This window comes from Magnolia sinica, chromosome 13 (assembly GCF_029962835.1).
Source record: "Magnolia sinica isolate HGM2019 chromosome 13, MsV1, whole genome shotgun sequence".
Lineage (NCBI taxonomy): Eukaryota > Viridiplantae > Streptophyta > Magnoliopsida > Magnoliales > Magnoliaceae > Magnolia > Magnolia sinica.
Genome location: NC_080585.1, coordinates 65,845,179 through 65,864,489, shown reverse-complemented (window position 1 = coordinate 65,864,489; position 19,311 = coordinate 65,845,179). Strand labels below are relative to the sequence as shown.

Below are 19,311 nucleotides of genomic sequence, written 5' to 3'. Positions count from 1 at the left end.
CGGAGGCACATTTCGCATTATGGAAACGGCCTTATCCAGATGGGCACATTCAACGGTCACAATCAATGTAACGAATCAAAAATTATTTTATCTATTTTTTTGAAATACGCATAATACTTACGTCCGAACATACAATCCAGATAATGGTGCTCACCTGATGTACAGAGTAGATTTTACATACACAACATGGTGAACCCCACAGTGGTTGGGTGTTTTCTACATGGTGTAAAACAAGTGATCCATTTTGAAATAGGGCATTTAAATAGGGCGCAATACGGACTCCATCCAAATAGGGCAGAGGTTTAGGGCTGTCAACGGGTTGAATTTGGGTCAGATAATGGGATACTCACAGTCCAGGTGTGACCGATGGCCTGTTTGCCATACACCTAAAAATGAGTTCATCTCATTTTTATTTAATCATAATTATGTATTAGAGATTATGATTGTTGGTTATATCATCATATTTTTATGATGATATAAACAACAATCATAATCTCTAATACATAATTATGATTAAATAAAAATGAGATGAACTCATTTTTAGGTATCTAATGAGCAGCTATAAGGGGGATCAGATTGGAATCCTTGTATGGTTGGGATCATACAATTATCCAATCGGATTTGGGTGTACCATCGGTCCTGAGACCAAATTTGGAGCATGAACAAAGATTCAGAATGAGGATCCAGAGTCGGGTCCAGATCTGGAATTGATCCGTACTAGAAGCATGGCTTTTGTTAGTATGGTTTTTAAATAATGTATAAAGATGGGATAAAAGTATACAGAAAAAATCATATATCCCAACATCCGACTTCAACCCGATTTCTAATTGCATCCAAATATGAAAACTCAAATCCATCCTGATGAGTATTTGGACCCAAAATCTAGATCCAAATCTGTTTAAATGTGGCAGATAATTCAAGGATCCACAAATCTGGGTGCTTATTGACAACCCCACTTGGGTTTTACTTTGGACAACAAGGCAGTGAATTCTATGCACTAGTATCATCAAGGGGCCATTTGGATTTATTGTTTGATGGCAAGCAGTCAGAGCAACTGCATGTGTTCATTAACTCGTTGTGTATGTGAACCAATACACCTTTGGACAAGTAGTCATGAATATAAGACCCTTGGGATATGGATTAGGTGTCCATGGTTGATGGGTGTAACTACTTATCAATGACACTATTGTTCCGGTGCACATGATTATTACACTTATTTGTGCACATGCATGCGTATTCCAATGTGCCTCATGTTTGGTTGTCCAAGTTCAAGGATCTCAAATGTACACATGTACCACCATCAATCTTCAAGCACTAAAAAAATATTGCATCATGTGTCAACGTGGACATATCAAATGTGCACGTGAACATGCATAGATGTGCCACCAACGAATCTTTAAGCTCCCCAATGTGCCACGATCTATCATGTCAATGTTCCGGAAGGTTTGACAAACGAAGGCAAGGAACTAGTAAGCAACCGCATGCAATGGATTGCTAGTTGTGACAGGACTTTGCTTGAATCGAAAACAAGCCCTGAAAAGCAAAAAATATGACAAGGATTTAAACATGCATAGAAACTCAAATTCTACTCTTCCCATCAACCAAACTAATGCCAGGAACTTTCAAAACATTCTTCTCATCCATAGACCTCCTCACTCTCTCAGCTTCATCAAACCTACCATCCCTCGCAAATATATTGGACAAAAGCACATAATCGCCACCATATCCCTTCTCCATCTCCAATATCCTCTCCATTACCCTCTCACCCATCTCTACATTCCCATGAAAACTGCAAGCACCCAATAGAGTCCTCCAAACAATCACATTATCCTTCATGGGCATGTCCATGACCATCTTCTCAGCTTCATCCAACATCCCCGCCCGACCCAACATATCAATCATGCAACCGTAGTGCTTGATCCCTGGCAATATACCATATTCCTCAATCATACTTGTAAAAAACTTCATACCGACATCCACCAATCCTCCATGACTACAAGCATTCAAAACACTTAGAAAAGTTACTTGGTTCGGTTTTATATCTGCTGCCTTCATTTCCTCAAACTGGTTGATGGCTTCTCTTGCCATTCCATGCGATGCAAGTGCAGAAATCATCGACGTCCAAGACACCACATTCCTTCTCTCGGCAATTACATCAAAAACTCCAAATGCATTCTGTAAAGACCCACACTTCCCGTACATGTCTATGAGGGAATTGCTAACGCGGATGTCAGATGTATTGCAATGGCTCTTTTCGACATACGCATGGATGGATTCACCTATATCAAGGGCACCCAAATTGGAAACAGCAGGAAGGAGGCTGAGAATTGTAATGGACGTTGGTTTTATGCCTTCAGCCATCATTTGACTGAAAAGAGTGAGAGCTTCTGTTGGTCGGTTGATGCGGGTATACCCATCAATTATTCCTGTCCAAGAGATTACAGTTCTATGAGACATTCTTTCGAAGAGCGATCTGGCGAGATCAACCTCTCCCCATTTTGTTAAACCAGTAATCATGACATTCCAAGTGACCGAGTTTCTCTGATGCATATTACTGAACACTCTTTTAGCTTCAGACAGAAACTGACATTCTGAATACATGTTAACCAGAGCAGTCTGCACATAGACATGAAATTCGAAGCCTGCCTTGATGACATGGCCATGGAGTTGAATACCTTTGATGGGGTCCACCAGATTAGCACAGGCCTTGATAAGGAAAGAGAAGGTGATGCTGTCTGTTGGGACGAAGGTACAGGAGAGGTCTTGCATTTGTTTGTACAGTTGAAGGGCTTCCTCAGGGAAGCTTCCCTGTGAGTACTCTCGAAGCAATGTATTCCAGATTAACATCATGGTTTTATCCATTTGATCATGGTGTATACCACTTGTGATCAATTGGCAATGGATCTGCATCAACTGGCTCCTGGTTTGGAGTCTGCGTAACAGAGAAAGGAGTTGTACTTGATTTGGCTGGGAAACATGGGTATCAGTTGATTGCTTCGAAGATGAGACCCATTGAAAAATATGAAAACTTGATGTATGAGTTCTTAGATTGAAGCGACATGACCGCAACCAGAGCATAATCTGGGTTATCAATATTCTCTAGGAAGAGGCACTTGTTGTCCCCTTGATGTCCTCGAGTGCAGGTCACTTAAACGGTCCATGCTTGATTCTCTGTGTTTGAAAAAAAAAAAAAACATATTGCAACATAAGGAGGATTAACTGCTCAAAAATAAAAATAAAAATAAAAACACTGGAAATCACAATGTTCAATAAATAAAAAGTAACACATGTTGATCCTAAGATTTTGTGGAGTTGAAACTGATCCTCGGCCTGAGAAAATGTGTGGTATACTCAGGCTCCAAGTTTGTGCAGGCATGGCCCATGGTTTGTTGAGAGCTAGTGGGCCCCACTGTGGATGTTTTATGCATTAAAACTCTCCAGAGTGGAAGATCCAAACCATGTGCATTAGTGGTGTATTCTTTTCTCAAATATCTTGCAGTCCATGATGGAAGGGGAAAAGGAAAATCACATCTGGACAGTTGATTCCATATTGAGCTCATGGCCCTATCAGCATCAACTGACGTCTCCATGAACTGGTTTCCAACACAGCAAATGTGAAGCCCAAAATCCTCCACCACCAAGTAACGAACAGGTCAACTAGAGGACTTTTAGAAATCTTCTATTGTATTATAACAAAATAGTACATAAAAGAAGAGTGAGTTGTGAAAATGTCTTGGCAGGCTGTGCAAAGTACATGAAACTATAGAAAGTAACATTCGCCAAGTTATCAGTGAATCTATCCCATTACATGGAGCACAAATTTCCAATGAACCAAGCCGCTGATTCTAAAACACTTACCAAGGACAGAACTCAGACACACTGGACGATCCTAACTCTTCAACTGGAGGATTTTTTTAGGGAAAGAAGAAGAAGAAGAAGAAGAAGAAGAATGGACCACCCAGGAAACATTGTCTAACAACCATTTAGCTTCCTCAATTGTCCAATTTGTAAGATTTTTGTGTTCCAGGCCCATCCAAGGTGGGGACTTGGACATCTTTCCTACAAGCCATGTGTACAAAATGTGTCGCTAACAAATAACTTGGACATGCATTTAAATACAGCCTCCCTCTTTCATCAATGTTCGCATGTGTGGAAATACACAATTCAGTTAATGTTTTCCAGTGTTTTAAATAGCAGGAGCATGTTGGGTAGTGTTCGGCCCCCTGTAGCATGTAGCGTAAGTTACGCAATACTTCTATTTTTTAATTTAAATATGAAAAATATGATAAATAGTAAGAAAAAAGCAAAAAATATAAAAATGACTAAAAAATGATTCATTTTTTTTTTCAAGTATAAGCATATTCAAATAAGTTATTAATTATCATTTATCAAAAGCCAATCCACATAAAATCATAAACCAAATCAAATAATTATCACATCAACAACTTTCTAAGCAAACCACTTCAATTTTTTTTTTAAAAAAAAATCAAACTACTTTAATTAATAATGTCTAATTGAAACCACAAGTCACAACTTACAAGTATGAAAAGAAATAAAAATCCAATAGGTTAAGAGTATTAAGTACAATATAGATGTCATCTATACAAAGAAGGGTTTTTGAAAACCCTCTTTCAAAACCCTTTTTCTTTCAAGTTTAGTTTTAAAAGTTTTTTAGAGTGTGAGTTTCATACCAACTTTAACAAAGGATCACCACCATTTTAAGTGAAAGTAAACAAAGAAAGGTTTGGTTTTAACTTTACATTTTAAGTTTTTTTTTTTTTTCTTTTGTTTTTTTTTTTTTTTTGAAATATGATTTCTACACTATTTTTAACAAACAAAACAATGAAAATAAAAAAATAAAAATAAATGTTCTCATCACTCTTCAAATATAAATAAATTAATTAAAGCACTGTAGCATACGCTAAAAATGCTACACACCATGTAGTTGTAGAGTAGATTACGGATTTACGCTATTTAGCTGTGCTACATAGCATATGCTATAAATGCTATTTGAAACATTGATGTTTTCTAACCAAGGATTTTGATGTCTCATAGTCAAGGTGTCCATTATGATATAGCAGTAAAGGCCGATACGTATAGGTATTGGCTGTGACTGTTATGCGATACGCTTACTGGGGGGGGGGGGGGGGGTAACTTACCTACATCATTCTATAACAGATTTCGACCAATTGTATTATAGTTTTTAGGACTAAAATACTAGATTAAAGCGATTTGCGTGAATAAAAGCTCTGAGGGCCATTTTTTCAAAATTTTGAAAAAAGTAGTATACATGCATTTCTTCTGGTTTCTAATTCTAATGCTTGATTGTGAGGTGTAAAGATTAGAGACATAACCATGTTCATAAATTCACTAGACAACCCAATACGACACTCTCACAAAAAAGTGGACCGTTACACTACCATAAACATTTTCAAAACAAAGAATGAATACAGATTTGGAATATTTACATTATTTTAGATTTTCTAAATATTTTTCTAGAATTTTTCAAGCAATTTAAAAAAAAAAAAAAAAAAAAAAAAAAAAAAAAAACCGTTATAGGTCTTAGCGGTCATTACGCCCCTGTATCGGCTGATATTACCGATACCCATATCGGTAATAGTGGTGACCGTTATGGCCATCGCTATCGATATAGAATACCTTGTTCACAGTGAAAACTATGCAGCATTCCCCTTAAAGTAACCATCTTACACGTGTCAAGTATGCATTGAGGCAATTGTTAGAGATAAACCATCAATATTTAGTATGTGATATCTAATATATTATACCTTCCAAAAAATTATGCATGTTCTACCCACCTTCCAGCATCGCTGATTGAGGGGACGTGCCGAATGCCTCCCTATTGGCTAGTGCAGACAAGTGGTGCCTAGGGCTCTAGTCGCCTTCATTGTTTGAGACTCAAAATTGCTGTTTCTCCTCTATGGATCGAGGGGATGTGCTAAATGCCTCCCCATTCATCAGTGTAGATGGGTGATGCTTAGGTCTCTAATAGGGTAAGGTAATCTGATTTTTAGGGGGTGTGCATTTGCAACTATATCAAGTGTAATGGTGTTCCGCCTTCCTCCCAACCAGGATTTGGACATTGGTAAAAACAGAAATGAAAAGAACTAGTAAAGTCTTGCAGGAGTGCGGTGTCACTGTTTATTAAGGCCTTCCTGAAAGAATCACAATCGTTAACTTGTGGCATTCCACAAAAAAATTAGTAGAAAGGTGGGTTATGTTGCAATACCCTTTTCGGGCAGTATAGTTTTGGGTACCATTTTTCTTTCTTATGTTTTGAGATGATGGTAGAAGCTGCAATTAAGGGTTTAAATGGAAGATGACTTGCTCGGAGAAGAATAGAGGTCAACTTTGCAGAATTTGGATTGTGTGCCTAGATGTGCATATATTATAGTTGGTTTTAATCCCCTAGCTGGGGTGTGTGGGTGTGTGTGTATGTACACACACAAACACACAGAAAAATGCTCACCTGCACACCTTTTCAGGTGAGAATTTGTGCGCACCTTTGCACACGTGGCATGGGCACAAAATCTGAACATTCCACATCATGTGGCACCCCATGAAACCCACAAGACCCAACTTTTAGCTTGATCCAAAACTCTGGTAGGCTGTAGCAAAGGGAAACAGTTTCCTCCCTTGATTTGCTTCTCCCTTTGCTATGGCCCACTAGAGTTTTGGATGAGGCAAAAATTTGGTCCCTAGGGATTCCATGGGGTGCCGCATTACGTAGATCGTTTGGATTTTGTGCCCATGACACGTGTGCAAAGGTGCACATGAGTTCAGGTAAGCATTACAGAAGTACTATGAGGGAGCACGCGTGCGCACAACAACAACAAGAACAACGGAAAAATCCATTATACCATGTAACCACTATAAAATATGCACACTTTTGCACACATTCACCAACAGACACAATGCTTAGGAAAATTCCCAGTCAAAAAACTAAAAAGTGTTGTCAAATACACGAGTTATGCCCATACCAAGAAAGAAATCCCGCAGCTTTAGAGGAACAATAAGGGAAGCATGTTTATCTAAGGATGCTCTCCTTCAAATTAATACTCAAGGAGTTCTGGAAATCCCAGGTGACATGACTGCTCTCATTCTCTACACCTGATCCTTTGCATTGGTGGAAGCTGGCGAGAATCTGGTTTTGGTGAGAACAGCTTGGCTCCATGAGGTGCTGGTTTGTTCTTCAGATTTTAAGCAAGATCTCCATGGAAGAGCTAAAGCAATGGGCTAACTCCAAATGGGGCATGATAGAACAAATTCCGGTAAAGAAATGGACAAAAATAGAATTCTATTTATATGCCCATCAAAGTTTTATGAAAAAGCTATCCTAAAGGGAAAAAAAAAAGGGCCCCACTCTGCTCACATCTCTATAAGCTTGGTTTGAGGATTTAGAAGAAGGCTTTTGGAGGTCTTGACTAGGCGCCACGCGTGCCGGGATGCAAGTTTGCACAACAACTTAAAGTTACACATGCTCGTCCTTCACCACGCTTTTATGGTTAGAGTGGATTTTGAGCGTCTCTCTTTTGGGGAAACATGACACGTGTCTTGAGTAGTGTTTTCATTGTCGACGAGAAATCGATAATATCAGCGATATTATCGGTGTCGCTGAACCGGCGATATCGAAACCCCAAATTTTCATTTCTCTTCCAAATGTCGACGAAATATCGGCGATATTTTTTATTTAATCGAAAAAATTGCTATCGTTCTCCCTATTATTGGAAAAAATTGAAATAAATATAAAAAATATATAGAAAAAAGCTCTCTTACCTTTTTTTTCTCAAGATCTACTTGCGGAAGTGGCTTTAGGCTAGATTTAGTGGGCCAATCGCTGTTGATAGCTCCGAATTTTCTGAGATAAGAAAACCCTTAATAAAAAACCCTTTTGTTTTCTTCGAAGAAAGAGATTTGAAAGATAACTTGATTTCGCCGAGATTTACGGGGATTTGGGTTCTGATTTGAAAAGGAAAACGATAAATTTCTCGAGAGATTTTTTACGGAAAAAGATCGAAATCTCATCCTCATTGCAGATTTTCCAAAGAAGAAGAGAGAATTTCGTAAAAATGAAAGCTCTCTCGCTCTAAAGTTTTAAGGGAATGGAATCCGTGCGACTTTGGCTTTATTGAAGATGGTGCGGCCCTCATTGTGGGGCCCACGTTGATGTATTTCTAATAAATCCATGCCATCCATACGTTTTTCCAGCTCATTCTAGGATACAAGCCCAAAAGTAAAGTAGATCTAACTCTCAAGTGGACCATATTCTAAGAAAGGGTGGTTGTTAAAACTCCACCATTAAAAACTTACTAGGGCCCACCGTAATGTTTTTCTAATGTTTATATGCCATTCAACCTATTTATAAAGTCATGTAAACATGGATGAAGGGAAAAGTACAAATATCATGTTGATCCAAAACTTTGTGACCCATGAAAAGGTTTTAACGATCAATCACCACTCTTTCTTATGTGATGGTCTACCTATGATTTGAATCTGCTTTAGTTTGACTCATATCCTAAAATGAACTGTAAAAATGGATAGATGGCATGGATATACAATAAATACAACAAGGTGGGCCCCACCATAAGTGTTGCACCGTTCCACGGCCGCACTTAATCCCATTGGCTCAAAGCGGTTCGGAACCTACTACGTGGGTGGGATTCCGTAGGGCCCACCTGAATGTATGCATTGCATATTCACGCCGTCCATCTATTTTAACAGATTATTTTAGGGAGTGGCCCCAAAAATGAAGGAGATATAAATCATTAGTGGACCACACTAGAAGAAATAGTGGTCACTAAATGACCACGTCCAACTTGTTTGGGTCTCAAGGGTGGTTGGCTCGGTGCTATGTAGGGTCCATTATGATGTGATATATATTATCAATGCCATCCATTTATTTTGCCAGATAATTTTAGGGCATGAGCCCAAAAATGTGGCAGATCCGCATCTCAAGTGGACCACACCAAAGGAAGCAGTGGTGATTAAACACCCACCATTAAAAACTTCCTAAGGTCATTCTAATGATTTTTTTCCCATCCAACCTCTTGATTAGGCTACACAGACTTGGATGAATCGAAAACACAATTATCAGCTTGATTGAAAACTTTTTGTGACACCTAAGAAGTTTTTAATGGTGGGATTTAATCGCTACTGTTTCCTTTGGAATGGTCCACTTGAGATTTGGAACTGCCTCATTTTCGGGACCATGTACTAAAATGATATGCTGAAATGGATGAATGGGATTGATTTCTCGCATATATCATGGTGGGCCCATGAAACACTGTCCAGTAGCCACCTCGTTATTCACAACATGATAAAACGCATGCCATACAGTGGGTACCACAAAGTCCTTACACCACCAGGACGTGATTTGGCTAGTGATGTTGCCACTGGCAAGATGGCTAGTGGTTGGTGCTATGTGGGCCTAATCATGATGTATTTATTTGATCCACGCTGTCCATCCATTTTTTTCAAATCATTTTAGATCTTGATCCAAAACATCAGGCATATATAACTCTTAGGTGGACCACACCACAAGAAATAGTAGTAATTGAATGTCCACCATTAAAAACCTCCCAGGGTTTAGTGTAATGTTTATTCGACATCCAACCTGTTGATTAGGTTATATAAACTAGTTTGATATAAAACTTGTGGCCCTTGAGAAATTTTTAATGGTGTGCAATCAATCAACACTGTCCTGTGATGTGGTCCACTTGAGATTTGGATCTATCTATTTTTTGAGCATATACCATAAAATGATCTAGAAAACTGGATGGATGCGTCAATATGTCAGACAAGTGCCATATCCAAGCTATTAATCACCAAGTATATCAATATATAGATTCCATGTCCCAAGAAAGGTGTACTTTTTTGGTTCATTAAATTTTACGTCCTAATTATTATATATACTAGCTGCATTTGTATTATATGAACTCATTTTGATTACAATCGAAGCGATTTCTTACGGCAGTGCATGCTTTTTGGGCCCCATTAAATGAAAACTTATTATTTAATGCATTTTTTTTGTAATTTTTTTATTCCTAAATATGCAAATATGTGTATAATGGGGAAAATGATGGAATTTTTCAGTAAAACTTCAGGGCATGCCTAAATACACATATTTGCATATTTAGGAATAAAAAAATTACAAAAAAAAAATGCATTAAATAATAAGTTTTCATTTAATGGGGCTCAAAAAGCATGCGCTGCCATAAGAAATCGCTTCGATTGTAATCAAAATGAGTTCATATAATACAAATGCAGCTAGCATATAATAATTAGGACATGTAAAAGTTAATGAACTAAAAAAGTACACCTTCCTTGGGACATGGAATCTATATATTGGTATACTTGGTGATTGATGGCTTGGATATGGCACTTGTCTAACATATTGACGCATCCATCCAGTTTTCTAGATCATTTTATGGTATAAGCTCAAAAAATAGATAGATTCAAATCTCAAGTGGATCACATCACAGGACAGTGTTGATTGACTACACACCATTAAAAATTTCTTAAGGGCCACAAGTTCTATATCAAACTAGTTTATATAACCTAATCAACAGGTTGGATGTCGAATAAACATTAAACCAAACCTTGGGAGGTTTTTAATGGTGGACATTCAATTACTACTATTTCTTGTGGTGTGGTCCACCTGAGAGTTATATATGCGTGATGTTTTGGATCAAGATCTAAAATGATTTGAAAAAATGGCTGGACAGTGTGGATCAAATAAATACATCATGATTAGGCCCACATAGCACCAACCACTAGCCATCTTGCCAGTGGCAACGTCACTAGCCAAATCACGTCCTGGTGGTGTAAGGACTTTGTGGTACCCACTGTATGGCATGCGTTTTATCATGTTGTGAATAATGAGGTGGCTACTGGACAGTGTTCCATGGGCCCACCATGATATATGCGAGAAATCAATCCCATTCATCCATTTCAGCATATCATTTTAGTACATGGTCCCGAAAACGAGGTAGTTCCAAATCTCAAGTGGACCACACCAAAGGAAACAATAGCGATTAAATCCCACCATTAAAAACTTCTTAGGTGTCACAAAAAGTTTTCAATCAAGCTGATAATTGTGTTTTCGATTCATCCAAGTCTGTGTGGCCTAATCAAGAGGTTGGATGGCAAAAAAAAAAAAACATTAGAATGGCCTTAGGAAGTTTTTAATGGTGGGTGTTTAATCACCACTGCTTCCTTTGGTGTGGTCCACTTGAGATGCGGATCTGCCACATTTTTGGGCTCATGCCCTAAAATTATTTGGCAAAATAAATGGATGGCATTGATAAAATATATCACATCATAATGGACCCTACATAGCACCGAGCCACCCACCCTTGAGACCCAAACAAGCTGGATGTGGTCGTTCAGTGACCACTATTTCTTTTGGTGTGGTCCACTAATGATTTTTATCTCCTTCATTTTTGGGGCCATTCCCTAAAATAATCTGTAAAAATAGATGGACAGCGTGGATATGCAATGCATACATTCAGGTGGGCCCTATGGAATCCCACCCACGTAGTAGGTTCCAAACCGCTTTGAGCCAATGGGATTAGGTGCGGCCGTGGAATGGTGCAACACTTTTAGTGGGGTCCACCTTGTTGTATTTATTGTATATCCATGCCGTCTATCCATTTTTACAGTTCATTTTAGGATATGAGTCAAACTAAAGCAAATTCAAATCATAGGTAGACCATCACATAAGAAAGAGTGGTGATTGATCGTTAAAACCTTTTCATGGGTCATAAAAGTTTTGGATCAACATGATATTTGTACTTTTCCCTTCATCCATGTTTACGTGACTTTATAAATAGGTTGGATGGCATATAAACATTAGAAAAACATTACGGTGGGCCCTAGTAAGTTTTTAATGGTGGAGTTTTAACAACCACCCTTTCTTAGAATATGGTCCACTTGAGAGTTAGATCTACTTTACTTTTGGGCTTGTATCCTAGAATGACCTGGAAAAACGTATGGATGGCATGGATTTATTATAAATACATCAACGTGGGCCCCACAATGAGGGCCGCACCATCTTCAATAAAGCCAAAGTCGCATTCCCTTAAAACTTTAGAGCGAGAGAGCTTTCGTTTTTATGAAATTCTCTGTTCTTCTCTGGAAAATCTGCAATGATGATGAGATTTCGATCTTTTTCCGTAAAAAATCTCTCGAGAAATTTTTCTTTTTCTTTTTCAAATCCGAACCCAAATCCCCGTAAATCTCGGTGAAATCAAGTTCTCTTTCAAATCTCTTTCTTCGAAGAAAACAAAAGGGTTTGTTTTTTTAAGGGTTTCTTATCTTGGAAAATTCGGAGCTATCAACAGTGATCGGCCAACTAAATCTAGCTGAAAGCCACTTTCGCAGGTAGATCTTGAGAAAAAAAAAGAAGGTAAGAGAGCTTTTTCTACATATATTTTATATTTTTTTCAATTTTTTTTCCAATAATAGGGAGAACGATAGCTATTTTTTCGATAAAATCGAAAATATCGCCGATATTTCGTCGACATTTGGAAGAGAAACGAAAATTTGGGGTTTCGATATCGCTGGTTCAGTGACACCAATAATATCGCCGATATTATCGATTTCTTGTCGACAATGAAAACACTGGATGAAAGCTAAGAGACATTTTGGTAATAAACTAAATCTCTCGAAATTCAATCTATAGCTGATTTCGAAGCTTGACCGGTGAAGAAGACGTTAATTTTTGGAAGGAAACTATGACTATCTTATAAAGTCTAGAAGGCCTAAATAGATTATTCAGTTGTCTGGAGGATTCAGATAGAAAATCCGTGAAAAGAGAGAGAGAGAGAGAGAGAGAGAGAGAGAGAGAGAGAGAGAGAGAGAGAGAGAGAGAGAGAACCAAGACTTTAAAACTCAAATGTTCTGTTAACCATCATAGAAGTGGTAATGTGCTCTCTTGGAAGAAATTGGGGAGAGTGAACCAAGATACCAAAGTGCCTCAATAAAGCTACTATCTACAAACGTGAGCGGATTGAGGAAGCAAGAGAAAGGGCTTGCTGTCGAGGAGTTCATCATAGAAAGAAAAGTTGATATTCTACTTACCTAGGCGTCAAATATGAAACAAGTTCCATTGGAAGGTATTTGTTATTTATGGGGTTTAGGGCAATGGCTTGGTTTACAAATTCCCAGCTACGGGTAAATCAGGGGATCTATCATGGTTTGGGATTGAGAGGGTTGTGGAAATTGAAAGTGAAATTGATGGCGAATTCTTGATATTAAACAAATTCTCCAAGGAGGGTGGTTTCATCTGGACCCTCACAAGTGTCTATGGGCCCAATGATCCTACTAAAACGGGAAGAACTATGGGAGGAACTAGATAACATATCTGTGTTGTCAAATGGCCCCTGGTGTATTGGGGGTGATTTTAACATGATCCTTTTCTCATTTGGAACTAGGCAATTGCAGGGTAGCAACAAGCATGAGACGATTCAATTTATCAATAGTAACGAATTGTGTTAAACTCAAGAGAGTACATTATGGAAGATTTGGAGAAGAAAAGAAAGGAAAATGAATGTTTTCTTCATATATCTCTCCACTAGCACTTATTTATAAACCACTTGTTACAACTGATAAGCTCAAAATAAATGCAAATGAGATCTAAAAGATATACTTATCTCCAAGGATATGGTGCACCACAGGACAATTGGATATATGTGTACTTTGATGACAAAGTTGTAAGAAAGGAAAAGGGGGAAGGAAAAACAATTGAGATGGGAAAGAAGAAACGTATCATGGCTCTGATACCATGTTAAACTCAAGAGACTACATTGTGGATGACGTGGAGAGGAAGAAATGAGAGGAGATTTTTTTTATTTTTTTTTATTTTTTTTCCACATTATTCTCGCTCTATTAGCTATTATTTATAGACCATTTATTATAATTGTAAAGATCAAAATAAATGCAAATGAAATCTTAAAAATACACCAATATCTCTGTTAAATGGTCATACAACTGAACTGTTCGGGCTATTGGGCTTTATTGTACATGTTGGATAGCATTTAGGCCCTTAGCATTAGTCTATGCTTCCTTTCTTAAGTAACAAAAAAAGATGTGGGGGGTTTATAGTCCTAACACACTAAGAAGCTTCTCTCTCAATAATACTCTATCTTCTCTCACACATTTCTCTTGCTCCTCCTTTTCTTCTTCATTTCTCTTCCTAAATCCTCAAAAACCAACTTGGTATCAGAGCCTAAAACTTCGAGTTGATTGGTTCCTCTGTTGACGTCAGCATATGTACAGTTTGTATGGCCTTATTTTGATCGAGAATGACATAGTTTAATACATCTCGATTTGATTATGGAGAATTTTGCAAGATTTTCTTAGACCATTTGAGGTTTGTTTGAACCAGTTTTTACATTCGGTGGAAAACCCCCAAATTTTTTAGTTTCATTGATTCTCCTCGAATCGGTAGCTATTTTGGGTGCTTTTCGCATGGTGGGTGATCCATTGTCTTTACCTACTCCAATGTTTTAAATATCGTTATCACATAATGTATTGCACCCTTGGGATACGGATACATATCGGTTATCGAATGAGATATATCGGTTGTATCGCGTAACATATCTTTGTTGTTGGGAAACATGAGAATATTGGGAAATTGGTTGGTTTTTTCAATGGAACTTCAGAGATTGTTGAAAAAGACATCAATACACATTTAGAAATCAAAACATTACAAAAAAAAGTGCACATAATAGGGGTTTCCTTTGTATGGGGTCCTAATATATGCGCTTTCCAACTGAACTGATGTAAGCATATTTGAAGTCTATTCATCGAATTTATAAATGTAAGAAGACATGAATGGAAACACAAGCAATGCATTCAAAAGCAAAAGAAGAATCACTAGATCAGGATCAAGTTACATGTTTAATTTTGTGTTTAGATACAAAGATTCCAACTGATTTGTGAGAAATTGAGAAATTTCGATTTTTCTCAATTTTCCGCAAGTTGACCTATCTCCCCTAAATCTGAAAATCGAAGTTACAAATCTATGATTTTTCATGAAAAATATGAAGAATCATAGATTTGTAACAATTTGACACTAGTTTAACGTGATTTACAGCAAAAACATGGATTGGAAATCGAAAATGCTCACTGGATCGAATAGGTGGGATATATCGGCACTACTTGTGTGTTTTGTATCGCACAGGTGGCATACAAGATATATCGTGGGATATATCGGCTGATATCGTCGATATTTAAAACACTTGACTTACTCAGGGTGCCATTTTAGAATGAGGAGTGGATTTGGTGGTGTTTTGATGCCAAAACGTGGACCGGTAGTGCCGATTTTGGGCCCTGGTGGGTTTAAACATACACCAAAGCTCACAGTGTATGCTATGGTGCTTAGCCTGCTCTTGTGAAATGCTTGTAATGCAGGGGCATTTTCACACCGGGCTTGAGTGGGGTTGCCTATGGGATGTAGGGGCACACTCGCGGTGGGTGGCCTGTGTGAGGCGGGTGGCTCGTGTGAGGCAGAACCCATGTGATGTGGGGCCCACAAGAGGGGTTCGGCCGAGGTTCTAAGCCTTGCGATGTGGGGCCTAGGCTATGAGATAAAGGGATTAATTTGCAATGCTCTATCAGTTCGAGCTTTTAGAGCAAGTGGTTAATTATCCTGCATCAAAGTGGTATCAGAGTGGGAGGTCTCGTGTTCGAGACTCCTCACTTAGGGTGATTAATGCAAGGGCATTTTCACACTGGGTTTGAGTGGGGTTTCCTGTGGGATGCAGGAACACACTCGCAGTGGGTGGCCCGTGTGAGGCGGGCCCCACCCGTGCGAGGTGGGTGGCTTGTGTGAGGCGAAACCCATGTGATGTGGGGCCCACAAGGGGGGTTCGGCTGAGGTCCTGACTCATGTGATATGGGGCCTAGACTATGAGATAAAGGGATTAATTCACCATGCTCTATCAGTTCAAGCTTTTAGAGCAAGTGGTTAATTGTCCTGCATCAGCTTTTGTTACTTGTTTCAGCCATCTCTTGGTCTTTGCAGCTTCTGGACTTCTAGGCCACCATCTACATCTCAGTTTTCTATGAAATTGTTGTGTTTCTGCCTCTTATGCCTCTCTTTGAGTGATTTGCCCTTTGGGTTTGTCTTTGTGGGCCCCTATGGAGGACAAGACTAGTTCGAGCTTCAGTTTAGGATCTTCAGAATCCCATCCCTTGTCTATCACAATGATAATGTTGAATGCTAATAACCACTTGTAGTGGGCTTAATCTGTTAAGTTGTTTTTGGGAGAAAGAAATAGAATCGCCATCTTCTTGAAGTCACCCACGCTCTCTTACTCGGTATGAATCTTCCTAAATGTTTTTGGGATTATGTCTTGCTTATTACTGTGTTTCTAACTAATTGCATTCCCTCTTGAATATTATCACACGTCTTCATTCGAAATTTTGTATCCACATGATAAACCCTTAACTTTTCCCCTTGAGATTTTTGGGTGTATGGGTTTGTTCAGATTCTTGATGGTAGTAATCACTAGTTGAATGAATCTAGGGCCATTAAGTGTGTCTTCTTAGGTTATTCCCGATCACAAAAAGGGTATAAATGTTATGATCCTCTGACCGATAAGAGATTTGTATCCGCCAAAGTGACCTTCTTTAAAGACAGTCCGTATTTTTCCAATGAAGGAAAATATCTACATATTCGTCTTACCAGTCAAAAGGAGCATGCGCAGTCTAACTTGAGATCCCCTCTAATATCTAGCCTAGATACTCCCACTCAGCATGTCTCAAAGTCTATCCTTGTGTATCACCAACGAACTAAATCCTCCATTGATTAGCAACCCATCATTTCATCTGCTCTAACTGGCGATTCGGGTATAAACTCTATCTCTCCCGATGATCTTCCCATTGCCTTGTGCAAACCTCCCCATTCATGCTCAAAGCATCCCATTAGCAATTTTGTTTCATATCACCAGTTTTCACCATCTTTCCAATCTTTTGCAGCTTCCTTATCCTCCTCGGTTACCCCTCATAATCTGAAGGAAGTTATGAGTAGTCCTGACTGGACTAAAGCTATGATGGAAGAAATGCAAGCACTGGAGAAGAACAGTAAATAGGAATCGGTTCCCTTACCTGCAAGCAAACAAACGGTTGGGTATCAATGGGTTTACACCATCAAGTGTCATCCAAATGGTTCAATCGATTGTTATAAAGCAACCAATTGATATAAAGCACAGTTAGTTGTAAATGGCTAAAACATATGGCACGGACTACTTTGAGACATTATCCTGTGGCCAAGCTCAATTTTGTTCACGTGGTCATCTCTTTGGCGGTGAACTTATCTTAGCCCATGTTTCAACTTGATATGAAGAATGCCTTTTTATATGGTGATGTCACTGAAGAGATTTATATGGATCAACCCCTAGGTTTTTCTATGCCTTCTAACTCTCCTCTTGTGTGCCACCTTAAGAAGTCTATCTATGGTCTTAAACAGTCCCCACACGCCTAGTTCAATAAATTCATTTGAGCTCTTCTGGACTTTGGATTTGCTCACAGTCAAGTTGATCATTCCCTATTCATCTATTGTCGGTCCATGGAGATAATGGTGTTGATTGTCCATGTAGATGACATTGTGTTGTCGGGAGATGATACTAGAGAAATTGTAGCCATTAAATCCTTTCTCAAGACTCGATTTGAAATCAAAGATCTTGGAGCCCTTCGCTATTTCTTGGGCATTGAAGTTGCCCGATCTAAGTCCGGAATTGTGCTTTCTCAACGAAAATATGCACTTGATCTTCTCTTAGAGACTTGGGATGCTAGGATGTAAGCCTGTTGCCACACTTATGGATGCTACTCATAAAATTGGTCTTGATGACGGTAAGCTCCTCTCTGATCCTAGGATGTACCGGTGGCTAGTTGGACGACTTATCTATCTCACTATTATTTGGTCAAATATTTCGCATGTTGTGGGTGTTGTAAGTCAATTCATGCATACCCCACGTACCACACATCTGACAGCGGTATATTGTATTCTTCGGTTTCTCAAATATTCCCCAGACAAAGGTTTACTATTTCAACAACATGGCCAGCTTCATCTATCTGGTTACTCTGATGTTGATTGTGCTGGAAGTTTACATGATCGACGATCAACATCTAGGTATTGTACATTTGTTAGTGACAACTTTGTCACCTGGAAGAGTAAGAAATAATCCATTGTGGCGCGATCTTCTGCTGAGGCTGAGTATCGGACAATGGCTCATGCAACATGTGAACTTATTTGGCTTCAAACTCTCTTATAAGAACACAATTATAATCCCCCCAAGTCATATTCCTTTACATTGCGATAATCGAGCAATCATTTATATTGTCAACAATCCGATGTTCCATAAGCGCACGAAGCACATTGAGATTGAATGTCACTTGATTCGGGAGAAAGTGGATAACAAGGAAATTGGAATTCCATTTATTCGCACTGGAGACTAGTTGGCCGATGTTCTTACCAAGTCTCTTAATCGGGAGGCTCTTCTTCGTCTCACTAGTAAGTTGGGCATGATCAATAACTATGCTCCAACTTGAGGGGGAGTATAGAAAGAGTAGTGTGTATATTTGTGTCTTCTTGGGTGTATATGTGTGTGTGTAGTGTTGTATGCTCTTACGGAGTATGTTTTCTGTATTCTTAGCCTTATAATAAAAGGTGTGGAGGTTTGTTGCCTTAACACACTAAGAAGCTTCTCTCCCAATATGCTTATCTTCTCTCACACCTTTCTCTTGTTCTTCTTCTTTTCTTCTTCATCTCTTCCTAAATCCTAAAAAAACAACCGTGTGGAGGCATTGTGAGTGCAGCCTCTCTCTTCGTCTCTCTTTCTTCTTCCTTTCTCTTATTTTCTCTTCTTTATTCCCTATTCCTAGTAGATTATCTCTCTTCACATGTTTTCACATGGTATTAGAGCATCATTGGATTTGATTTAGGCCCCAAATATCTTCTTCTCAAATCCCTAATTTCTTGATCAAGATTGGAGGACCCCCAAAACCTTGGTGCGTTGATCGACCTTAAGGAAAGAGTGTTCCTCGACTTTTTCGTGCAGTCTATGTTTTTCGTCAAGTAAATGGAATTGCTCATAGAAGGGAGTGTAGGAGCCTCAACTTGAAGATAGGCTTGCTGATTTTTCTGTTAAAGTGATGTTTATGTTGCTTTCTTTCAGTGTTTGAAATATATATATATATATATATATATATATATATATATATATATATATAGTTTTGTCTATCCATTACATTGTGTGAGATGTATGAATGATATTGAAGTAGATTCTA

General features: G+C 38.6%; 1 protein-coding gene across 6 annotated transcripts in view; it reads right to left on the bottom strand.

Moving 5' to 3' along the window:
• Positions 1–1,306: 1,306 nt before the first annotated feature.
• LOC131223826 (pentatricopeptide repeat-containing protein At1g09220, mitochondrial-like) overlaps positions 1,307–19,311 on the bottom strand; it is a 40,543-nt gene continuing 22,538 nt past the window's right edge. For 3 of the 6 annotated variants that reach the window (XM_058219335.1, XM_058219336.1, XM_058219338.1), the window contains one exon: positions 1,307–3,169. In XM_058219335.1, coding sequence (XP_058075318.1) covers positions 1,579–3,078 — 1,500 coding nt within the window. In that variant the 5' untranslated portion in view covers positions 3,079–3,169 and the 3' untranslated portion in view covers positions 1,307–1,578. Of the gene's footprint in view, positions 3,172–19,311 lie in introns of all 6 variants that reach the window. The other 3 variants (XM_058219339.1, XM_058219337.1, XM_058219334.1) reach the window with 3 other exon arrangements.